This window comes from Eurytemora carolleeae, unplaced genomic scaffold (assembly GCF_000591075.1).
Source record: "Eurytemora carolleeae unplaced genomic scaffold, Eaff_2.0 scaffold1383, whole genome shotgun sequence".
NCBI classification, from domain to species: Eukaryota; Metazoa; Arthropoda; class Copepoda; order Calanoida; family Temoridae; genus Eurytemora; species Eurytemora carolleeae.
In genome coordinates this window covers 50,593-77,069 of record NW_019402180.1, presented here as the reverse complement: position 1 = coordinate 77,069, position 26,477 = coordinate 50,593, and the positions used below count along the sequence as shown (strand labels likewise).

The 26,477-nt window shown below is 33.9% G+C and overlaps 1 protein-coding gene across 1 annotated transcript in view; it reads right to left on the bottom strand.

Moving 5' to 3' along the window:
* Positions 1-303: 303 nt before the first annotated feature.
* The window catches only part of LOC111718130 (protein transport protein Sec24C), a 26,630-nt gene continuing 456 nt past the window's right edge, over positions 304-26,477 (bottom strand). The window contains exons 2-25 of the mRNA XM_023493639.1: positions 24,949-26,206; positions 23,559-23,673; positions 18,256-18,408; positions 17,321-17,433; positions 16,623-16,662; positions 16,130-16,196; positions 15,661-15,763; positions 14,666-14,725; positions 13,860-13,952; positions 13,358-13,503; positions 12,919-12,995; positions 12,323-12,405; positions 11,990-12,090; positions 11,462-11,572; positions 11,165-11,243; positions 10,465-10,559; positions 8,209-8,262; positions 7,294-7,397; positions 6,673-6,844; positions 5,612-5,684; positions 4,743-4,829; positions 3,149-3,228; positions 1,884-1,983; positions 304-1,126 (exon numbers count right to left, since the gene is read on the bottom strand). Coding sequence (XP_023349407.1) covers positions 1,025-1,126; positions 1,884-1,983; positions 3,149-3,228; positions 4,743-4,829; positions 5,612-5,684; positions 6,673-6,844; positions 7,294-7,397; positions 8,209-8,262; positions 10,465-10,559; positions 11,165-11,243; positions 11,462-11,572; positions 11,990-12,090; positions 12,323-12,405; positions 12,919-12,995; positions 13,358-13,503; positions 13,860-13,952; positions 14,666-14,725; positions 15,661-15,763; positions 16,130-16,196; positions 16,623-16,662; positions 17,321-17,433; positions 18,256-18,408; positions 23,559-23,673; positions 24,949-26,206 — 3,466 coding nt within the window. The 3' untranslated portion in view covers positions 304-1,024. The remainder of the gene's footprint in view (positions 1,127-1,883; positions 1,984-3,148; positions 3,229-4,742; positions 4,830-5,611; positions 5,685-6,672; positions 6,845-7,293; positions 7,398-8,208; positions 8,263-10,464; positions 10,560-11,164; positions 11,244-11,461; positions 11,573-11,989; positions 12,091-12,322; positions 12,406-12,918; positions 12,996-13,357; positions 13,504-13,859; positions 13,953-14,665; positions 14,726-15,660; positions 15,764-16,129; positions 16,197-16,622; positions 16,663-17,320; positions 17,434-18,255; positions 18,409-23,558; positions 23,674-24,948; positions 26,207-26,477) is intronic.

Below are 26,477 nucleotides of genomic sequence, written 5' to 3'. Positions count from 1 at the left end.
GCATGAACCAGAGAGAACCAATCAGAGCTCAGTCTTCATACATAACCAACCAATGAGAGAAGGGTAAACACACAGCCTCCACCAATGGTTGGGCTGCGAAGGGCAATAGAGCTGAGTAGTTCTGAATAATACTAAACCTTCGAATAATGAATACATCACATGCCAATTTCCCCTTCAGGGAAAAAGGGGATTTATTCTTCCTTACCATGCAATTAATTATAAATTATCTAAGAATATAACACCATTTAATCAAACAGAAATAAAGTCATGAAATAAAATTCAAAATTATTTTTAAAAAAGAAGTTTAAAATAAAATATATTTGTCTACAATAATAAAATCGTTAATGATAAATACATAATTAATAATTATATAATTTGGATTCTCATTGCTCAGTTTCAAACCTTCTCCCATATACTTAGTACTGTACACACACTGTACATACAGTATACACATTTAAACCGTATAAGCAAGAAACAGAAGTATTAAAGCCCCCCTCCCCCCCCCACATTAAAAAAAGTTTATCACACTGTAAATTTCTTTAATACGATTACACATTTTTAGAGTAATGACAATATGGGTTTTAATTAAAAGTATAATTAGGAAAAATAAAAAGTTCAGCTTGAAAATGCTAAAAAGTATTTTAGTAATATATCAACTATAGTTTAGATAAAATACAGGTTCGATAATCGATATAGATAATGTAAGAACGCTTCCAAATGTGATTTTGTCTAATATATAACAATTGACAAATCAGGGATCGAAGAGAACTTTCTTTTAAACCAAAAGGAGGACCAAACAAAGAATTAAAATTTCCGATAATTTAACTGGGCCATTCACATTTCTGCACTCAATAAAAAAATGATTGACTGCACTTTAGGACAATCTTAAATAACCACGTCCTTAGGACACGTTCAGGCTGTTCTTAGGACAAAAAAAATTGGTCTTTTGGGACAATACCGCTTGTCCTTGGGACACCAGTTTATCCATATGTTAGAAGACGACCTTTAGTAAAGAAGACGACATTTAGGACAAGATTGCTCTGATTTCTTTGTGCATATGGCACAAGAAGTCGACGTAAGAGAAACTTGACTCGGATGCGGAAGAGCGGTCCTCACACAGGAAATGCTGAAAAAAATACATTTCAGATGATTGTACTTCAAATCAGTTCAGTAACATGTGTAACATTGTATTTTGTCCCCCCCCTCAATCTAATTTTTGCTCTTCCAGCATTCTCCATGTTATGGGATACAAAATTCGTAAACCTTATTTTGAATATTTATCAAAATAGTTTTATTGATAGTATTTTACTCTTCATCACTTTCAGATTTATCAGAGATTTTTTAGGACAAAAGTTGTAGTTTCAAGTGACCCGTCATTTATAGAGGAATATGCATGTTTTACAAACCTACTCTTGTAACATTAAACTGATCAGTTATATGGAAGATATCGACATTTCTCCAGCAAGTGATTATTCATCAACATTCCATATGTAACTTGAGTAGAGAAACCAAAATTGAAATTTTAAATAGAAAAAGGTGGATATCTCATTCGTTTTCGATCAGACAATACTCTAAGGGGCACCGTTGGAAATTGGAAAATGAAAAGGCACTTAAAATTACGCCTTCAGTCCCTTTAATACCCTGTAATTCAGCAGAATTTTTTAATAGAAAAAGTTTTTCTCAAGGAAGTACTTTTATAACATGCAATTAGGATAAAAAACCTTCTCTCGGATTCAATAGAATTCTTTATATGTATTCAAAATCCCAACAAACCATAATTCGGCGAAAACAGAATTGTTGTTTTTATAAACTTCCAATAAATATTTCAAAATAATCTAAGATCTCTAGATTTTAACACTTGTATTGGTGATAATCTAGTTTACCTTGAAAATGATCTCCAGCTTGTCCCTCTGCCTGACGATCGTTAGTTTCATCTTCCTCGATCTCAAGCTAGTTATTTTAGAGATAACATCACATACACGCCTAGAATACATAATACAATATTATCCTAGATCACTAGCTAGTTATTCTAGAGATCACATCGCATACACGCCTTGAATACATAATACAATATTATCCAAGATCACTAACTAGTTATTCTAGAGATCACATCACATACACGCCTAGAATACATAATACAATATTATCCTAGATCACTAGCTAGTTATTCTAGAGATCACATAAACGCCTAGAATACATAATACAATATTATCCTAGATCACTAGCTAGTTATACGCCTAGAATACATAATACAATATTATCCTAGATCACTAGCTAGTTATTCTAGAGATCACATACACGCCTAGAATACATAATACAGTATTATCCTAGATCACTAGCTAGTTATTCTAGAGATCACATCACATACACCCCTAGAATACATAATACAATATTATCCTAGATCATTAGGTAGTTATTCTAGAGATCACATAAACGCCTAGAATACATAATACTAAATTATCCTAGATCACTAGCTAGTTATTCTAGAGATCACATTTACGCCTAGAATACATAATACAATATTATCCTAGATCACTAGCTAGTTATTCTAGAGATCACATACACGCCTAGAATACATAATGCAATATTATCCTAGATCACTAGCTAGTTATTCTAGTGATCACATACACGCCTAGAATACAAAATCAAATCAAATCAAATCAAATCAAAGCCGCCTGGGGTTTCAAGTCCCGATTGTAAAATGGGTTTTCAGCCCGGAGCTGATTTTAATTTTGAAATTTGTCATAAATCATTTTAATGATTTAAGCGTTATGATCCCAGCAACACGACCAAGTTTGAGCCATGCAACCATTTTTAGATACCATTCATTCAGGGCCAACTTTACAGTACAATAGTAATATCTGTTACAGTACAGTGCACAACAGTTTTTAACACGAGAGTGAACGCAGACCGAAACATATTTTTAATAAAATGTGGAACTAACATCTACTTTATTTACTCAATAGAGGTTTGGTCCATCGTCAAGACAGAATTTAAGTTTATATCAGTTCACATAAATTTAATACTTGTTTTTATATTTTACTTACTTGATAGTATTATGTTATAAAGCATTTTTTAAAAGAAAGGAGTAAAAAAACTAATCTTTTTTATCTTTATTTAAAGAGTTAAATTTTTATCTTAACCCTACCTTGAGAGTGGGTTATCTCTTTCTATGAGTTTAGTTTTATCAATGTCTATCTGTGCAGCTGTCTGTACACCAAAAACATCCTAAATAAAATCAATATAATAAAGCTCTTCGCTCATATGTATTTAAATGTATATATTCATTGATATAGCTGGCCAAACGGCTGGACAAAATTGGCCGATTTTTTGAGGCAACCCAGGAGAGATACATGTTAGAAAAAATTCCATTTTTTAAAAATTACAAAACTTTTTTCTTCATTGTTTTTAAAGCATCAAGAGCAACGCCAGGCAATGCAGCCAGTATGTTATGTATATGGAATTAAGTCAAATATATATTTAGGAATTAGATCAAATATCCATAACAAATATTCTCAATAATAGTAACTTAAAGAATTTGTTTATTAAATATCAAATAAAACTGTATTAGGAGGACAAAAAAACTATCAAGGAAAATTAACTAAATATTAAAAAAGGGAATTAGCATCTTGCATAAGAGGGGATTAAAGTTAATTAACTAGCTCGGGGGGACATGATCTAAAGAGGAGGGATATAATCTAGAGAGGAGGGATATAATCTAGAGAGGAGGGATATAATCTAGAGAGGAGGGATATAATCGAGAATCTAGAGAGGGGGGATGTAATCTAGAGAGGAGGGATATAATCTAGAGAGGAGGGATATAATCTAGAGAGGAGGGATATAATCGAGAGGAGGGATATAATCTAGAGAGGGGGGATGTAATCTAGAGAGGAGGGGATATAATCTAGAGAGCAGGGATATAATCTAGAGAGCAGGGATATAATCTAGAGAGCAGGGATATAATCTAGAGAGCAGGGATTTAATCTAGAGAGCAGGGATATAACAAAAATCGAGTTAATAAAAAAACGACAAATATTACAATATGATAAAAGAATGAAAACATAAGATTTTTTAAGGACTCATTCGAGACCTATCGGACGTTTTTACGGTGCATATTTGTTCAGCAAGAGCGCAAATTCAATCTTTAAAATCCTTCTTGAATGTTCATGTTGAAAGGATAATTTTGAGAATGGGTTTTTTGAAAATTATCCAATAACGACGACGAAAAATGGAACAAAAACTCTACAGTAAACTAATTATATGTTTAGGAACACATTTCTCAATAAAATGTTAGAATAAATTATTTCCTTTTCATCACTTAATCGAAATTCTTGTTCTTTATAAATTTGTTCGCAGAATTCTTAAAGTTTTTTAACTGTCCTCTTTTCAATGAAGATTTCCTTTCAGCAGTAATTCGAGTAAGACAACCGGAATCTATTGACAATTAAAAATGTCGAGAAGGAACGAAGTTCATTGTTGAATTATCAAAGATATGGATTAAAGGTTTTAAAGGAATTATAAAATCACATTTTGCAGGACTGGCTTGAGTTCCGACCTCTGTGGAATAAAGATGGTGGTGTAGGGAGGGGGAGAGGTGTACCTGTATCCAAGATGTCTTCGAGTTCCGACCTCTGCGGAATAAAGATGATGGTGTAGGGAGGGGGAGAGGTGTACCTGTATCCAAGATGGCTTGATTTACGACCTCTGCGGAATAAAGGATATAGGGAGGGGGAGAGGTGTACCTGTATCCAAGAGGGGTTAGTTGCTAGCCCGACAAACATCAACATATGTATTCCATTCTCCAGTAGATAAACTCCATCATCTTTAACCTGAAACAGTTTGATTTATGTCTATGAATGTTTTGTCAGAAGACGACCTACCACATATTTATGGTACTAGAAAGGTGGTCAATTAAACATTTTTTATTTAATAAAATCATCCTAAGCTCCACAAGGTATTCAATTTTACTGCTGTATATTTGCCATATGGTGCGCGCGGTGCTTTGAATCAGCTGCTCTAGTAATTCTGCGGTTTGTTGAATTTACTTCTCTAGTTATGGCTTCTCCTTAATGTGCTGCATTTAATACACCTTCTCTATGATGGTGTACTTAATTTACTACTCTACTTATAACTTCTCTATGACATAATAAATTTACTATTCTATCTGTACCGTCTCTATGTGTTCTATATTTACTCCTCTATACTTTTTTTACTTCTTTATGGTGCACTGAATTGACTACTTTTATCTATACCTTCTCTATGGGTTACTGAAATTACTACTTTATCTATACCTTCTCTATGGTGTTCTATATTTACTACTCTATACCTTCTCTATGATGTGCTCTATTTACTACTCTAATTATACCTTCTCTAAAGTATAATGAATTAACTACTCTATCTATACCGTCTCTATGGTGTACTATATTTACTACTGCTATACCTTCTCTATGGTGTACTGAAGTTACTACTCTATCTATGCCTTCTCTATGGTGTATTACTGAATTTACTACTTTATCTTTACCTTCTGATGGTGTACTATATTTACTACTTCTATACCTTCTCTAATCTCTATGGTTTACTTAAATTACTATCTATAAAATTCTATCTATACCTTCTCTATGGTGCACCGTATCTGTTTCGGAACATCATCTTCTTCTGTGTTCAATTCATGAAGAGGAATCAATCTAGTCGAAAAATATTTTTAAAAATTAGAAAAATCTGATGAATTTTTTTCAAGTTTGAAAATCCATAACATAAAATATTAACGCGCGAACATTTCAACGACCATGTATTCCTGTAAAAAAAACTCTTTGTAATCTTGTAATTATGAAATGCATAAAAATTCTCCTGAGACATTTATTTCTAATGTTCCGGAAAACTGAGTTTTAAAGGTCATAAGTTGCAAATTTTGTTCCGGTGAAAAAACCTAATTTTCCTTAAATGTAAAATTCTCCAAATTGATGATAAAAATTTACTTTCTTCAACATTTATGATTTAACATATTAATGCATACAAGATTTTTAGTGACGTCAGTCGTAAAAAAGCTAAAAAGTTTTTTTTTCCTTTTTGGAGCGTTTCACTTCTTAATAATTTTCATTATAGGCTTCCAGGGTGAATAATAATAATATTCTTCATCATCAGAACACAAATGTTCGAAAATCTTTTGGGGTTTATGATTGATTTTATAAATTTATTTTTTTAAGAGGAACACAAAAAAAAACAATAAGTTGAAAAAAAGCTGGGTTCAAGGAAAAATCTTGTTGACCCCTCGTTAAATGTAAAAACAAAGTGTTATCACATTTACCTGGGGTATAAGTAAACGAAGTGTACTGCACCTGGCGTTAAAGTTTACAAAGTGTACTGCACATGTGGTGTATGTAAACACAGTGTACTGCACCTGGGTAATCTTAAACAAAGTGTACTCCACCTGGGGTAAAGTAAACAAAGTGTACTGCACCTGGGGTAAAGTAAACAAAGTCTACTCCACCTGGGGTAAAATAAACGAAGTGTACTGCACCTGGGGTAAAAATAAACAAAATGTACCACACCTTGGATAAAAGTAAACAAAGTGTACTGCATTTGGGGTAAAAGTAAACAAAGTGTACCGCACCTGGGGTAAAAGCAAACAAAGTGTACCGCACCTAAGGTAAAAGTAAACAAAGAGTACTGCACCTGGGGTAAAAGTAAACAACACTTGAAGCCACGTCCATACTGCTGACAGCTGACATGGCGAATGCTCTGTCGTCGCATCCGAGGTCTGTTCCCCCGGAAATAGCGTCGGACTTGAGCAGGCAGTTGGTGTACAGGGGTAGCAGCTTCATGCACTCAGGGAGGATTAACTGCCCTGTAAGCAATCAATCAATCAATCAATCAATCAATATCTTAATCTTGATCAATCAGTAAATCTGTCAATTCAGATAGAAAAAGTAAACATTTATTATAAAATATAATATGTAAAAATATATAAGAAAAGGATAGATATAAAAAGCAAACGTATGGATATAAATAAAGAAAGGATGGATATTAAAAGGGAAAGGATAGATATAAATAGCAAAAGTATAGATAAAATAAAGAAAGGAAAGATAAAAATAAAGAAAGGATAGATATAAAAAGGGAAAGGATGGACATAAAAAAAAGGATAGATATAAATAGGAAAAGTATAAATATAAAAAAGGATGACATATAAAATAAAAGATATGGACAAGCAAGACAAGGAAAGTACGACAAGAAAAGAAAAAACGAAGAAAGTAAATATTTTAAGAGGAAAGTATATGAAAATTAAAGAGAGGAAACCTGCAGAACTGGGGGACGCACAGTTTTTCCTGTAGCAAGCCAAGATCTGGGCACACTGCTGCATTAGGGATTCCTTTACTGCTTTAGGGTTACTCTCCATCAGCCTTGATATTAAAATTATATTTTTAAAAAAATTTATCAAAAATATATAATATTTGTGTAAAGAAGACACTTCGAAAAATTGTTTCAACTCAGAATTGCTTCTGAAAAAATTGGCAGCTTAAGAGGGGGGGGGGGGGGCCCTCTGCATCCTTGAAATCATATTTGAAAACTATAGGAATATAAAATATACACTCCCTATGCAACGGGTACAGGTAAACTTAAAAGAGATCAAATCCGAATTCAATTCGGGATTAACATATACCCCCTTTATTTTTTTGCAACCTCTCCCTTTAAAATGGGAGGGGCATTTTCTAGAGAATATATAACTTATTCGAATATATTCTGATCTGGGAATAGGAATAAATGGAAATGCTTTGCAGACGAGTTCTGTATAACACACGCACACTCTTTTCGTACAACATGATTAGTCAAGGAAATTGCAGAACAATGTCGTTAATTATAATTAAGCTTGAATAACGAGTAGTTTATTGTAAGCTTTAATGAAATTATATTCTTTGCATGGAAATTTGGCTTACAGTGTTGACTTAAATATTTAAATAATATATTACATGTATATTAAACTTATTTTTAAGTAAATAATTAACAATAAACAAATGTACTCTCCTAGACTGTACAATTACCGAGATTCTTATGTACTGTATATACCTACAGTAAACGCCTTCGGTTCGGTATTCCTTACACACACACTTTTGGTACCTTCCTTACACACACACTTTTGGTACCGACACACACACATGACGTTTCCGCCCCCTGATTCTGATTGGCTAGAAATATAGGGAAAAGAAAACTTACTTGGAAATATTCTGTTTGGCGAGAAAGTTGACGACTGTATCCAAATCACAGTTCCTAGCCAAATATAATACATTAACTTCTGAATGTTTCACAAAGTAGAAAAAAATGTCACCGGGTTTAGCTTTAACAAAGAAATTGAACTTCGCCACAAAATTAAATTTCTAGTTTCTCATCTTTCAAACCGTATAAATTAAATTATGAATTCAGCTAGCAACAAAAACTTGACTTTAACGCAAATGCTAAGACATTTTTCATGAACTTTGGACATCGACGAATTTTGCCGAGAAAATCTTTTTTTAAATGGAAGATTAAAGGGATATTAAGCGTAATTACAAGTGACCGTCCATGAAAAGAAAGATGATAAGGACCGATTTACAACGGTACCCTTTAAACTGTTTTATAATTAAATTCCTGTATATTTTCCTTCGGTGGAAAAAATACAACTGAAAGTTATCATTTTTCAAAACTCTAAACATTGATATCTAATTAGTACATAGTCTCACAAATACTCACAAGTACTGCTATGAATCAAGTATGACAAGTTAGTTGAAATTACGCGTTCAGTTCCTTTAATTCTATACCCGGACATACAAACAATAAAATTAATTGAAAATTTGATTATTTACAATGAGATTTGAAGCGTGACAATTTACTTATCATTTGTCAGAACATTGAACATTGAACCCATGTGTTTATTAAATATTTACAAGACTGAATTCTATATATTTACAATCCATCAAGACTGAATTCTATATATTTACAATACATCACACTTTCAAGTCAAAACACCTAACCTTTTTATTTGGATTATGTTTATGTGCAGGCTGCTGAGTTATATTCCCAATTTTCAGAAAATGCCACCCAGGGAATTTTCAGCAAATCAATTTTTAAAAAAATTAAGTGCATTCACGGGTCTTGAATTAAACAAAAATTTCATTTCACGACTTGAATCTGCTCCTTCTAGGTTTCTTGACGATATTTAACAGTATACGACATGGTCTCCAAATTTTTTCATTTTTCTTAAACAGTCATGAAACTTATTGTAGCAAAAATTCAACCCCCTAAGTAAACTGCCTCACTGTCAAAATGCGACCCGAAAAAGTTTTTTTTTTTATTTCTTCAATTTCTTTAAAATGGATTTAATTAAAATTTCTTAGGTAGCATTTTCTGAAAATTTAGATTATAACTCAGAAGCCTGCATATTAATATAAACCGGAGAAAAAAATTAGGCGTTTTGACTTGGATCCTGATGGTTCATTTTCAGCAGTGTGCCATCAAGGATGATTTCAATCATTAAGAACTTCTGCAAAATTCATTTAATATTTTGGAAAGAAATTCCAGTGTGTCATTTAAAATAAACAACCAATACCAGAACTATTTCCCCTAATTTCCCGTAGACTTTTTTAAACTTTTCAAGGCGCATTTGATAAAAAAATAGGAGTCTTTGAATCAGATTAGGATTAAAGTGAAAAAAAAACAGATTAGGATTAAAGTAAAAAAAAACAGAATAGGATTTAAGTGAAAAAATAGTAGGAGTACAATAAAAAAACAGATTAGGATAAAAGTGAAAAAAACCAGCAAAACAAAAAGAAATAAGAACATTAAGTAAAACTGAGATGGAATTTAAAGAATTTGAGCCGCGGTTTAAATCCGCCAAAACCCGGTTTAAATTAAGCGCCGGCTTAAATCATGAAACATTTGATACAATTTTAAGTGGAACCAACCATATTTAAACTGCGGCTTAAATTTAAACCGCCGCTCAAATTCTTTAAATTCGGCCACTGGTTTTCTCATGAGGCTGCTAGGTTTTGTCATTGTAAATACAGACATTAAGTCAAACAACAAAAAAGACAAATCGTCAGAAAATATATTTTTGTCTTGATTCATGACAGTGCTTAGGATTCATTTAATACCCCATCCTGATAAAAAATGGATCCGGATCCAGGTGATCAAATCTCTTTAAGAGTAACTATTTTTTTAATAAAAAATTTCAAATTTTTGGCTCTTTTTTATTTTGCTTATTTTTATGTTAAGAGATATGGAAAGTTTCTAATAATCTCTCATTCTTCAAGAATAGAAATTTGTATTTTGAAAGCAAAAGTTAAGCTTGAACAGTTTTTTGCCCTAGGATCCGGATCCAGAAAGCCAAAATGATACGGAACCAACGAATCCGGATCATAAGCACTGTGTTATGGTCTCAATTCGGATACTTGGATCACATTATTTGAATAGTTTTAGGTTAGAAAATAAGTTTACCTATATAATTCCCCCATGTTGTCGCTCACGTTCAAACTTAGATTTATTATTCTTAATCTACGCTGTCCAGATACACTGGTGTATAGTAGGGCACCCTAGACAATCAATCAATCAATCATTATCCAGATACACTGGTGTATAGTAGGGCACCCTAGACAATCAATCAATCAGAAATGATCAATCAATTATTATCCAGATACACTGGTGTTTAGTAGGGCACCCAAGACAGACCGACAATCAATCAACCAATTATAATCAATCCATCATTATACAGATACACTGGGTGTATAACAGGGCACCCAATACAATTTTTTTCAATCAATCAACCAATGAATCATTCAATCAATCGCTAACTATTATCCAGATGCACTAGTGTATAGTAGGACACCCTAGACAATATTTATAAAATACAATCAACCCCTCAACCATAATCAATCAATCGAATCATCAAAATATTATCCAGTTGCATCTAAACAATATTTATCAATCAAAAAATTGAATAATTGTAATAAACCAAAAGGCAAGTTTTCTTTCTTTTTTTAATACTCCCCATTATATTAATACAATGGGGTGTATAAATATAAAGGGTAGTAAAATTCGTTTGTCTGTCTGTTTGTGTGTCCAATCATCACTCATAAATTCCAAGATCTCCATGCAAAGCTGGGGTTCCATGTTATACAATCATTTTGTATTACGTCACCTGTATATAAACTCCATCTTCATCTGTTATTTTATCATCATGTTTAATCTCGACTGTTAGAGCTGAATCAGCATTCACGCTAAATTTAAAAAATTTATTAAAAATAAGCGAGGTTTGTTTATTAAGAAATCATGATGGAAAATAATAATAAAAAATCTGAAATGTCAAAATGCTTCCTCTAGCACTTCCAACACTTCCAACCTACTGCATAATAGATCAGACAAAGTTTTCTAGGGTTCCGTTTTGAATCGGACTTTGCCATCAATCCATAAAGGGTGACTTATATTATTTGTTAACCTGGCAAGCTCCATATCAGTTGTATTTGCCATGAAGAAGGCTCCGTAGAAATCCGTAGGTCTTACTCCGGTACTAGTTCGTACTCGCATTATAGCGTCAAACACAACCGTTCTAAATATTCAAAATATTCTTTAAAATAAAAATAAATAAGAAGGGATGAGTAGGACACAAGTTTCTCTAATAAATTGAAGGTATAAAAAAATACTGTAACCAACATATATGTATTTTCAATTGATTATGACAGGTTTGGAGCTAAATATTTCTTTGAATACCTTATTAAAAAATATGCTGATTTTAGTTGGAAGAAAGACAACTTAAAAACTACTTTACGAATTTTCAGAAAAAATTTCTTTGTTGGTTCAAAATTTGAAAGCTCTTAACTGTTGAATACACGAGTCACAGATTCTAAAGATACTGGATCATACACAGAAAATGATAGAAAAGCATTGGATTAATATCCTTGTTTCATTAACTGGTAACTTCAACATCTGTGAACAATCTGTAAACAATCCCTTGCTGTGTTCCTACCTTGAAATATTGTGAGCAAGATCGGAGATGAATCTCTCTCCGTCCAGGTCGGATTGAAAGTATGTGTATTTATAAACCTGCCCTCCGGTCAACCGACAAACCTGAAATATAGTCAATCAATAAATCAACACTTATATCAATGTAAAAAACAAACAGTAGCGAAATAACGAATCAATAAATTAACCAATCAATCAATCAAATCAATCAATTAATAAATCAATCAACAAATCAATCACTCGACAACTTCATGAATAACAAATCTATAAATAAATAAAAATATAAGGTATTGTTGTGAATTGTATCTCTTCAACTGAAGGATAAACTTGTAAGTACCTGACTGAGCGTAGCTATATCGATGTATGCGTTGTTAAAAAGGAAAAGATCCACAGAGCAACCCACAGTTACACATTCTTGGCCTGCATATTTTTCACATTATTTATTTTATTCTTCCAAAATATCTTAAGGTATCGGACTTTAAAACATTCAGACAGTTAGTGGCCCCTTTTTCAAGCTTCTGGAACTTATTTTGAAGAAAGTTTACAAAAAAAAGCATTTTAGTTGAAATTTTGGGATTCGATGAGTACAAAGCAGTACAGTTCACTGTATTACAGTAAAAAAGCACAGTATAGCACATTCCGGTGCTCATGATATGGATGCAAGGGTCAAAAAGACCAACCAAAACTTTCTAAAAAAATAATTTTTCTCTCTCAAAAAACAAATCTCAACGGTTCCCTAATTGAAAATGTTTAAACCATATTTAAATTGTTGTTAAAATCCGAAATCTTGAAGAAATGTTCATGCCCGGTTCCAAATCCATTTTTTTTTCTGTGGGGGGATGGTGGATTCTGAATCTGGATCAAAATGAAATGGATTCTAACACTGCACTACGGTGTCAGTACATTACAGATAAATATATATATTATAAATACCTAAATCATTGTAGAACTTATTCTGCGGCGCAAGAACAGTTTTTTCTCTGTCAGTTCCAAGGCACTTTCTGTCATCTCTGAAAGAAAAACAAAAATATAACTATAAAACAAAACGTTGAAAAAACATTAAAAAAACTGTTCAAGAGAAGAAGAAATTCGCCAACTCTGACAGATAAAACCGAAATGAGACAAAGTCAAAAAGAATTTGAAAGAAAAAGGTTTTATTTCTTCTTAACGGCGCCGAGGAAAATTGTGATCTTTGTTTACAATATTTGTTTATAAGATAATATTATTTTAAAAAATAACAAGATAATATGCACTTTTTAAGAATGAAAAAAACTTGCCTAATGATGTATAATTTTCTATTTCCCAAATCATCAACAATATATAGATATATTTGTATTTATCTTTATAGCTATATATCTATAGATATAGTTCTAATACCTGTATGACTGGTCCAAGAATAGTTTCAGTTTCTCTAGTCTCTGAGAAGAGTGTAGGTAACTGCTCCATTAAACTATCAATGATCGCCTCAGATTCAGTGATGTCAACCATCAAACCCTCGGCCATTGGTACAAACATATCCTAGAATACAGTACAGTACAGTACAGTGCAGCAGTACAGTGCAGTGCAGTGCAGTGCAGTGCAGTGCAGTGCAGTGCAGTGCAGTGCAGTGCAGTGCAGTGCAGTGCAGTGCAGTGCAGTGCAGTACACAGTACAGTTCAGTACAGTACAGTACAGTACATTCCAGTACAGTACAGTACAACGCAGTACAGTACAGTTCAGTGCAGTACAGTACAATACAGTGAACTTAAATTGTATCCATGTAACAATGAAAACTAATACTCATCGTGTAAATTCTTTGCTAGAATACAGTTCAGCATAAATTGAATTAAATAGTTCTTTAGAAAAAATGAATGAAGTGAAAATAATGTTAATACCTCTACGTCTCCTACTGTCATCTGCTGAGGCTGAGCTAGAAGAGGATTTATGTTGTAGAAGTTTATACTACGGTCATACGTCATAAACCCAACCTAGGCATTTGGAACCTTGATGTACACTGTACATTGTACATTGTACACAGTTCATTGTACATTGTACATTGTACACAGTACACAGTACATTGTACATTGTAAATTGTACACAGTACATTGTACAGTGTACACAGTGCATTGTACACAGTGCATTGTACACAGTACATTGTACACAGTACATTGTACACAGTACATTGTACACAGTACATTGTACACAGTACATTGTACACAGTACATTGTACACATACATTGTACACTGTACATTGTACACTGTACATTGTACACTGTACATTGTACACTGTACATTGTACACTGTACATTGTACACTGTACATTGTACACTGTACATTGTACACAGTACATTGTACACAGTACATTGTACACAGTACATTGTACACAGTACATTGTACACAGTACATTGTGCACTGTACATTGTTTGTAGACTGTATATTGTACACTAGTTAACAATAAAACCTCATGTACACTAGGAAGAGAAAGAAAAACTAACTGAAAGGGAAAAATAGGATCCAGAATTTTCCCTCCATTTTCTGTGGAATTATCAAAACCTAATTTATTTCAAGATTATTATACTTTTTCAATGTGTACAAGTGTTTGAAAAAAATAAGCAATGAAAAAAATTAGCCATGAATGCGCAAAAAAAACCCAACCATAGGCTAAAATGTATCTAATATAAGAAAGTTTGAGAAGTCTTACCTTCATGTTGGATTTAGAATATCCAGCAGCACTATCAACTGGTAACCCACGTAGGATTTCCTAAAATTTCAAGGGTTAAAGGAACAGTCGACATAATTTAATTAATGAGTATTCTTACGAATAATAATTCAATCATTTTCCCCCATCCCCCAAGTTTTTTGAACCTTTAAAAACATTTATAACTTATGGGGAAATAAAAATGATAAATAAAGGGGGAAGAAAATAATTTTTGGAGAAAATATACACCCCTGGTTCAGGTTTAGCCCTTAAGTATAATATATCAATAAAAAACAGAATCGATTTCCTAAAAATATGTTTCAAATTGGGAAGATGAAATTCAGTAAGAACTAATTATTAATGTCATATTGTTTAACCCATTAAATTTAAATATTTAATATAAAATTCATTAAATTTCAAGTTTTCCTTGATGTTAAATTAATTTCAGTTTTCCTTATTTCCCAATTAGATCTTCAAGTTTCATATTAAATATAAAACTTTCCTGTTTCTCCCAACATTTATCTACATTCTACATTTAAAAGAACAGTGGAAAATATTGTAATAATTGCAGTTTTTTTGATTTTCGATGCTTGAGAAACAAATTTTGAAATTGGATATCATGTTCAAGTTTTTTATCACCATTTTGATACTTGTCCCAAAAAATTCATTAATAACACTCACACCCCCCCCCCAAAAAAAAAATTAATCATCGAACAAGATCTTAAGAAAATATCACGCAAACATAATTCACATTCGGGGAAACGAAATGATTTTTATTAGTGGTCCTTCATTCATGAGTGCAGAAATAAAATGATTTTTAATAGTGGTCCTTCATTCATGAGTGCAGAAATAAAATGATTTTTAATAGTGGTCCTTTATTCATGAGTGCAGAAATAAAATGATTTTTAATAGTGGTCCTACATTCATGTGTGCAGAAATAAAATGATTTTTCAAGAAAAAATATAACACTGATGAGAACAAAGATATGGTTTTGTTACCTTCATATTTTGGCAGATTAGGTGAACAATTCCTTCCTTCATCATTGGATAGGATACATCAATAGCAAATAGGATGCCAGGAGGTTTAGGGGGCTTAGAATCCCTTAATACATCATAATTTTATTTATTTATTTAATAAATTAGCCGTTGGTTTAAAATAAATGGTTGAAATTGTTCCTATTAGTATAATTATATATATTAACTATATAGGGACTGTAAGCATAATTTCAAGTGACCCCCCATGCAAAGATGGAAGTGCGATATTCACAACGGTACCCTTTAAATCGTTATCTGATCAATCATGCGAAAAATATTGTCGTTTTTCAAAGTTAAAAAGTGTTTAATTCTAATAATTCCTATTTGCTTCCTGCAGTAGCGCAACTAACTCTTATAGTTCCTTTTAAGTTTAACTCTACTTTCGACTTAGGAAAGTAATCTCTTTATTTTGAGTTTATACATTTTTACAAACCTGCAATAATCCTTGGTGGCAATTATCTCATAAGTTCCCAAACACAGTTCAGGTCTCTCATTCTTATCTGCACAAAAATAGAATAAATATTGGAACTTCAATCTCTGGGATCTCCAATATTTTAATGGCAAAATATGTATGTAAAAAAATCTCTAAGATAATCAGTTAGATCTCAATGTTGACCGTTCATAAACTTAAAGCTTTTCTAAAAGACGGAAAAACTTGTTTAAACTTGCTTTAATCAAAGAAGTTTATATAAACGTTTAAACAATATTTATTAACTGGGTGCGGAAAGATTCAAAATTAATTGTATACTGAACAATGAACAGTGATATCCCTGCTTATTGTGTAAAATGTAGGATACTAACCCATCCTTTGTCCGGTATGATCCAAGTGTTGGAAATATTCCTGCAAGATAAATAATAATAATTATTTATCTTGCAGGAATGTAAAATGTACACTACAGTTAACTTGTAAAAAGTAGGATACTAACCCATCCTTTGTCCGGTGTGATCCAAGTGTTGGAAATATTCCTGCAAGATAAATAATAATAATTATTCAGTTTTCTTAAAAAGCACTGTAACCCTCCATTTACAAAGTGGCATATTTGATTACAAGAGGCGAAAACTTTAGAATGGGATATCTTTAATCCCTATCGGTTAATTAATCAGAGATGAAAACTTTAGAATGGTGGATATCGAAATTAATGCTTGATCTCCTCTTTTTCTTAATCACCAGATTGAATAATGATTGTTCTCCTCTAATATTAATCTCCAGATTAATTAACTGATCGGGATTAAGGATATCCCATTCAAAAGTCTTCAGCTCTGGATATTAGTAACAAAGGGAGAACAAGCATTATTTAATCTCGAGATTAAGAGAAAGAGCGAATCAAGCATTTATCCCGAAATCCACCATTCAAAAGTTCCCAGCTCTGAATAGATTATTTTCCATCGTGGATTCTCTGAGAAAGTGAATTGCAGATTTATGGTATTGGTAAGACAATGAAGGAAATTGTAATAAATACTCAAGAGAAAGGCGACAATGTCATTCAGATAAAAAAGCAACCAACTATGAATATAAATAAAGAATAAAAAATTAAAAATAATAAATTAAAAAAAAGTATAAGTGTTAAAATAAAAACATAAAGAAGTGAAATGTAAGGAAAGAAGAATAATAAACTTAATAAACCTGTGGAACTTCAGTGGTAGCTTTACAAAACACACAGGCAAACCGCTTTCCACCATCAGTGAACACCATAAAAGGACACATGTACGCTTTACATCTTGTACAACGAACCGGTCCTAAATATGTAAGCATGTAAGTATATACAAAAATATAAGCACAGAGGTTTAATTAACATAGATGAGAAGTTAAAATTTAATACAAGTTTTAATTAAAATTTTCACCAAGAAGAGAAAACGTGATCTCCTTGGATTTGGAAAATAATGAAACCTTACAAGTTTTAGAAACCAATACTGCGCAATTCGGAGGATTTCATAACAAGACGTAACAGACACGTGATTTATATCAAAACGTGAGTCAATATTGGTTCAAATATTGAATCTCCTTATTTCCACGACAGAGAACATACATCATACATCATCTGTGCTAAGGTGACCCATAATGTAATGACTGGCTACTAGCGCGCCAGTCAGGATGCTCCAATGTCGCTATAGTTTGATGTATCTCATGCTACTTAGGCCAAACTTAGCACATAAGTATTCAAAGATATTTTATTTTATTTGCGCGCGCGCGCAAAAATTAAAGGCTTTTTGGCAGTGGAGTTTAGTGTTTTGAGCGCTTATTTGTTTAAAGATGGTTAGGATAAATGTTTAAGTGCAATTAATGAAGTTAAGATTGATTTACTGTCAGAAAAGCCGTATCTTTCACTAAAAGCGCGCGCGCACACACTTGCTCAGATCCGTTCAAAACCAAATAAAAGCATGCAATATCCATAATTTTAAGTTCGTATGCAAAAAAAATCAGTCTCCTACGACGATGCTCAGTTATGTTTGAACACTGTTTAATTTCCCGGAGAGTAATACGTTTCGTGCCCCCCCCCCCCTTAAAAGGGGCGTTGAAATTTTTTCTCCATGAAAAATCCATGAAAATAGGAATCCTACCTAGCTCCCCAAGATTAACTATCGGGGGTGGATATTCGCCGTCTTGTGTATCCGCCAGAGGACTGATGACGAGGCCGAATGGAACTCCGGTCTGCTTCTTCATGTCCGGTGTGTCGGGGACAGTGTACATCGTCGACCGAATATGCTGTGGACCTGCAAACAAAATTATTCAAAATTTTCAAAATCTTTGAAAAATTCTATTCAGGAGAGGACTGAATAAATATTTAACTGGGGGTTCATATTTTTNAAAAGCAAAAAATTGGACATCAAAAGGCAAGTTTTCATTTTTTTCGATGCTTTTTACCAAAAGTTCATTTATTTCCCTTGAAACCATTCAATTTTCACAATTCAGCGCGAAAAAATCAAACTTTCATTTAAACATTTCTGAAAAAATATGATTTTTAGCAAGGAGGGGGGTTGGAGGAAAATTGATTTGAGAAAATATACATCTTTGTATTAAAAAAAGAATCTGAGTAATAAATATAGAACAGCATTAATGAAAACAATTGTCAAAGCTTGAATTTTCAGCATCCTCAGTTCACTTATAAATAAATTGAATTAAAATAATATGGTTTTCAGTTTTACAAATTGAATAAAGTTTATTTGTGAAAAATGTACACCCTGTCAGGTTACCAGCATCAGTAATAAATGAATATACGAATAATATATTTTAATGATTGAATTTGAATATATCAAATTTAAAGGGTTTGAGTTTCGAGCATCTATTAATCTGTTTTGAATGAATGAAAGAAAAAAAGGAATGAAAGGATACTAAAATGAAAGGATACAAGAATGAAAGAGTATATGAAAGAAAGGATACAAAAATAAAAAAACATAGTGTAATATTTAAAGTATAGGTGACTCATGCTAAAAACCTCCCCCAGCCTCACACCTTTATCTCTTTGTTCTTTTAATGAATGCGGAGTAGTTAACCTGAACTGATTCATTAAGATTCAACAGTGCACCCTAGACCTTTGAACCGAACAGACGTATGAGTTAAGCTCCGTTTGTTCAACCAAAGGCTAGGGGACGGGCACTTCATGGACAGCTCTCAGAAGGCTTACAGCATGTGGACTTACATGATTATATCTACATGATCATATCTTCAGGAATACAATAAACCATTGATGAGACAGATATCTCCGGTTACAACAGATCAGAGGAACAAACCATTGATGAGACAGATATCTCAAGTTACAACAGATCAGAGGAACAAACCATTGATGAGACAGATATCTCAAGTTACAACAGATCAGAGGAATAAACCATTGATTAGATAGATATCTCAGGTTTACAGTAGAATCAGAGATATGTGGTTCCACCTCAGTACAGCTGGTTCAACTACCCACACACTCTAATACTCCAGATGTTTCTATGGTCAGAAACACTGGAGCTATAGAGCAGACAATGGGATCAGAGCAATGTAGTTCCACCTCTATACAGCTGGTTCAACTACCTACACACTCTAATATCCCAGGTGTTCTTATGGTTAGAAACACTAGAGGCTCCGAGGATTGCTGGAACTATAGAATGGATAACAGAATCAGAGCAATGTAGTTCCACCTCTATACAGCTGGTTCAACTCCCTAAACCCTCTAATATTCCAGGTGTTTCTATGGTTAGAAACACTGTGGACTCAGAAGATAATACAGGCCAATGAATCCAGGTGAAAGGAGATCATGAGGATCTATCAAGTAGATGGGAGATCAACCGAGATGCAGAGCATCCTACAGATCAAGGAGATAACAATTAGATGGGAGATCAACAGAGATGCGGAGCATCCAACAGATCAAGGAGATATTAAGTAGATGGGAGATCAACCGAGATGCAGAGCATCCTGCAGATCAAGGAGATATCAAGTAGATGGGAGATCAACCGAGATGCAGAGCATCCTACAGATCAAGGAGATATCAAATAGATGGGAGATCAACCGAGATGCAGAGCATCCTACAGACCAAGGAGATATCAAGTAGATGGGAGATCAATCGAGATGCAGAGCATCCAACAGATCACAGAGATATAGAGCAGACAGTAGATCAACAGAGATGCAGAACAGACTACAGATAATGTGTATACTGCAGATATTGCAGATATGAAGGATACTGCAGATATTGTAGATACTGCAGATATTGTGGATACTGCAGATACTGTGTAAGTTGCAGATACTGTGGAGACTAGAGATCCAGAGCAGATTGATAGAGAGCTAGGGTGGATCACAAAGATCACCAGCTATATGAATCACAGGAGAACTGCAAGTATGAGATCATAGATCTACAGCAGATTGACAGAGAACTAGGATGATCATGAATCACCAGTTACAAGTATCACAGGAGAAGATCATAGGTCTGTAGCAGATTGATAGATAGCTAGGATTGATCAGGAGATCACCAGTTTTATTATCTATAGAAGGATCAGCTGAGACCACGTCTAGCCCAGTAGGGAACAGAGGCTCAGATGAACTACCGAGGGACTCTTCCTACATAAGGGCCAGTGGGGACTTGCCTAACCACTGAGGGACTCTCCATATATAAGAGTCAGTGGAGACTTGCTTAACCACTGAGGGACTCTTCCTATATAGGAGTTAGTGGAGACTTGCTTAACCGCTGAGGGACTCTTCATATATACGAGTTAGGGGAGACTTGCTTCACTGCTGAGGGACTCTTCCTCATATAAGAGTTAGTGGAGGCTTGCTTTACCGCTGAGGGACTCCACAAATATATGGAATATGATTTAATATAAATAGATATTAACAGATATATTTGTACCAATAAAATGTGTCATGTTAAACCACCCACTTATTCAAGACCTTGAGAGATAGATATTATACATAAGAAGAGAGGTTTGGGTGAATTATGAACTGGTACTGGGAATGAAAGTGAAGTCTTGCATTAACCCTCAAAGATGGGGGGGGCAACGATTGATCTTGATTTCCCTTGGATTTATGTCTGGGATTGTAACGATATCAAGGGATTAAATGTTACAATAGGAATGCAAGGATGTAAGAATGAAAGGATATAAGTGATATAAGAAATGAAAGGGTAAAAGTTTGATAGAATAACAGCATAGAATGAAAGTATGACAGGATATAAGCAGTGCTTAGGATCCGGATCCGTTGGATCCGCGAGATTATGGCTTTCTGGATCCGGATCCAAGGGGCAAAAATCAACCAAATACTTTAAAAAAAAATTTACTCTAAAAACCCAAATCTGAAATATTGAAAATTTCCTTATTTCTGAATGGTTCATTAAGTTTTATCATAAAAATAAGCGAAAAAAGAAAAAAATTTGTAAACTCTGCTTTGTTAAAAAAATTTAAATTATCCGCATTAAAAATAAATGGATCCTAAGCACTGGATATAAGACTGAAAGGATTCTAGAATAAAAGGATACAAGAATGAAAGGATATAAGAATGAATTACAGAATGGAAGAAAAAAAGAATAAAAGGATACAATAGTGAAAGGATACTAGAATGAAGGAGGATCAGAAAGAAAGGATACACGGATAAAAGAATACAGGAATGAAAGTAAATAAGAATGAAAGGAAACAAGAATGAAAGGAAACAAAAATGAAAGGAAACAAGAATGAAAGGATATAAGAATGAAAGGATAAAAGAATGAAAAGATAAAATAAAAGGATGAAAGACTGAAAGGATATCAGAATGAAAGGATAAAAGAATAAAAGGATATAAGTTTGAAAGGATTTAAGTATGAAAGGAAATAAGTATGAAAGAATATAAGAATGAGAGGAAATAAGAATGAAAGAATACAAGAATTAAGGATTTAAGAATGAAAGGGTATAAGATTGAAAAGATATACGAATGAAAGGGTAAAAGATTGAAAGGATAACATAATGAAAGGGAAAAGAATGAAATGATAAAAGAATGAAAGGATATAAGAATGAAAGGATATAAGAATGAAAGGATATCAGAAGGAAAGGATATCAGAATGAAAGGATAAGAATGAATGGATATAAGAATAAAAGGATATCAGAAAGAAAGGATATAAGAATGAAAAGATATAAGAAATAATGAAAGGATGTAAGAAAGGATATAAGAATGAAAAGATATAAGAAATAATGAAAGGATGTAAGAAAAAGGATATCAGAAAGAAAGGATATAAGAATGAAAAGATATAAGAAATAATGAAAGGATGTAAGTATGAAAGGATATCAGAAAGAAAGGGTATAAGAATGTAAGGATATAAGAAATAATGAAAGGATTTAAGAATGGAAGGATAAAGGAAACTGGAAAGGATATAAGAATGAAGGATGTAAGGATGAAAAGATGTAAGGATGAAAGGATGTAAGAATGTAAGAATTAAAGGATATAAGAATGAAAGGATATAAAAAAGTATATAAACATGAAAGGATTTAAGTAAAGATATAAGAATGAAAGGATGTAAGAATGAAAGGATATAAGAAAGTGTATCAGAATGAAAGGATGTAAGAATGAAAGGATATAAGAAAGTGCATCAGAATGAAAGGATTTAAGAAAGAATAGTAGAATGAAAGGATATAAGGATGTAAGGATGTAAGGATGTAAGAATATAAGGATATAAGAAAGGATATAAGAATGAAGGATATAAGAAAGAATATAAGAATGAAAGGATGTAAGAAAGGAAGGATAAGAATGAAAGGGTTTAAGAATGAAAGGAAATAAGAATGAAAGGATATAAGAATGAAAGGATATAAGAAAGAATAGAAGAATGAAAGGATATAAGAAAGATTAGAAGAATGAAAGGATATAAGAAAGGATATAAGAATGAAAGGATGTAAGAAAGGAAGAATAAGAATGAAAGGGTATAAGAATGAACGGATATAAGAATGAAAGGATATAAGAATGAAATGATATTAGAATGAAAGGATGTAAGAAAGGAAGGATAAGTATGAAAGGGTATAAGAATGAAAGGATAAAGGAAAGGATATAAGGATTTAAAAGAATGAAAGGATATAAGAAAGAATAGAAGAATGAAAGAATATAAGAAAGGATACAAGAATGAAAGGATATAAGAAAGGATATAAGAATGAAAGGATGTAAGTAAGGAAGAATAAGAATGAAAGGGTATAAGAATGAACGGATAAAAGAATGAAAGGATATAAGGATGAAATGATATTAGAATGAAAGGATGTAAGAAAGGAAGGATAAGTATGAAAGTGTATAACAATGAAAGGATATAAGAATGAAAGGATATTAGAATGAAAGGATATAGGAAAGGATATAAGGATTTAAAAGAAGGAAAGGATATAAGGATATAAGAAAGGAAGAATATAATAATGAAAGGATGTAAGAAAGGAAGGATAAGAACCTGAGTTTCCAGCATCCCTAGTAATAAACGGTGTTGTAACAAGAGGAGGAACTTTTCCCTTTGCATCTGTATAAAACTCTCCTGTGCTGAAACTCCTCACATCATCCTCCATAACCTTAATAAATTCACTTTAAAACAAGGGTGTATATCTTCTTCAAAAACTATTTTTCTTCGCCTTTTTGAAATAAATTTTCCCCAGAAGTTATATATGCTTGCGCGGCAATTTTTTTGGGGGGGGTTTTATTCGCTGAATGGGGAAAATCAATGAATTTTTGGGTAAAATGTATTAAGAAGAATTTTTAAAAAAAGTATTAAATATTGGTCTTTTACAGATAAGGACAATTTCCTTCTCCAGTTATGTACATGTACAATTACCCTACTCTCAAGTTATGAAAATTTTCCTCTCCAGTTATGTACATGTACAATTTCCTCCTCTCAAGATATGAAAATTTTCCTCTTCAGTTATGTTCATGTATAATTTCCTCCTTTCAAGTTATAAAAATTTTCCTCTCCAGTTATGTACATCATTACATGTACAATTTCCTCCCATAAAGTTATGAAAATTTTCCTCTTCAGTTATGTACATGTATAATTTCCTCCTCTCAAGTTATGAAAATTTTCCTCTCCAGTTATGTACAGGTACAATTTCCTCGCCAGTTATATAAAGTACTATTTCCCCCTCTCAAGTTATGAAAATTTTTCATTCGAGTTATGTACATGTACAATTTACCCCTCTCAAGGTATGCAAATTTTCCTCTCCAGTTAAGTATAATTTCCCCCTCTCTGGAGAGTAATGTTAAATTAACCCATAAGAAATTTAGTCTTTGCCACAAACTCTGATTTTCTAATCCCTATATCTTATAGCAATCCAATGACCTAGACATTATAACTTTCAAATTATGATCAGAGCTGTTAAATCATATAATCGTAGTTTAAAAAACAAAGGTTTACACCATCAGGTTGCAAAGATCAAAGTATAGGAACTGGTTTGAAGCTAAGACTTAATTCCTATGGTGACAAGATGGAATTTGCCCAAGTCTAGTTTACATGAAGGTTAAGTTATGATTTGCGGCTTTGATGACTGTAGGCGCCATGCGCTAAAGCCAGAATATTTGTGAAGTTGCCACGGAGTTGACCCGTAATACATGATTACCGTCAAAGCATGAGACTCTAAAGACGACCTGAAATCTTAAATTGACGATTCCTAAGTCGAATAAGTCTTCTACATTGAATAAAGTCTTTTCGTGGCCTCTTGATAGTAACAGGGAACCATGAATTTGAGAAAACAGACCAGTTATGTTCCGTACAGTCGTCAATTAAGTCTCATCCTTTGTGGGTAACCCTGTATTTAATTTAACTGCATGCGAGAACATGGTTTAATGTCCTTTACCTGGATAGGGTTTGGCATTGAATCTGGATCCAGAGATTTCCTTTGATTTGGAGCATTCATGCCACTTGGATATCCCATACTCATTCCTGGTCCTCCCATTCCTGGCCCACTCATACCGGGTCCATTCATTCCTGGTCCATTCATTCCTGGTCCACTCATTCCTGGTCCTCCCATTCCTGGTCCTCCCATTCCTGGTCCTCCCATTCCAGGTCCACTCACTCCAGGTCCACTAATCCCTGGTCCCATAGGTTGAATAGGATATCCAGGTTGTTGGCCCCCCATCATTGGAGGCTGTGGCCCACCCATCATTGGAGGCTGAGGTCCCCCCATCATAGGGGGTTGTTGTCCACTCATTGAAGGTGGTTGTGGCCCACCCATTCTTGGTGGCTGTTGACCTCCCATCATCAGAGGCTGTGGCCCTCCCATTATCGGAGGCTGTGGCCCTCCCATCATTGGAGGCTGAGGTCCTCCCATCATTGGTTGTGGTCCTCCCATCATTGGGGGCTGTTGACCTCCTATTGCAGGAGGCTGTTGAAATCTGCTCTGAGGTTGCTGTCCTCCCATACTGGGAGGTTGAGGACCTCCCATCATCGGAGGACCACCCATACTGCTCTGTGGAGGCATCATTCCTCCTCCTTGTGACATTGGAGGCATTCCTGGCCTTGTGATAGGTGCACTTGATCCGCCCATAGATTGAGGGTTGAAACTAGGGCGGGGAGCTCCGCCAATGGATTGGGAGGGCATGCCGGGCAGAGAAGACGAGGGCATACCGGGCATAGAAGCTGGAGGCATACCAGGCATTGATGATGGGGGCATGCCGGGCATTGAGGATGGGGGCATGCCGGGCATTGAGGATGGGGGCATTGATGAAGGGGGCATTCCAGACTGTGAGGATGGATTTGACTGTGACCCTTGCATACTATTAGGTTGACCATTGACAGGTGAAATCCTATCTTGTCCGTTCATACCATTGGACTGGTGTCCATTCACTAACGGACCCCCTCCTGGAAGTCCATTAGGACCTCCTGGTCTGGGTCCCTGCTGACCTACTGGAGGTCCAACCGGTCTAAACTGTCCTGGACCAGGTTTGTTAGGTCCTAGATTCATTCCAGACATTTGAGTAGAAAGTTGTCCTGGTGGGCCCATAGGTCTTGAGCCTGGTGGGCCCATTGGCATTTGTCCGGCTAAGCCCATAGGCATTTGACCGGGTGGGCCCATTGGCCGGGGTTGTCCCATTTGTCCCGGCGGCCCCATTGGTCTGAAATCAAATTTAAATTTTATAACAGAAATGGTAAAAATAAAAATATTTTTGGAAAAAGGGATGAAACGACTGGACAAAAAAAAATTAAGCCGCTCTACATATATTTCCAGGCCACGTTATTTCTAAGTAGTCAAAATTAAACAAATTCAAGGACAACGAAATTTTGCTTAACATAACAAATATTACATCAGTAGGGGTCTGTCCTAGTGAACGATTTTTGGACCCCCCCCAGGCCCCCCCTCCTATCAATTTTGTACATGACCAAATT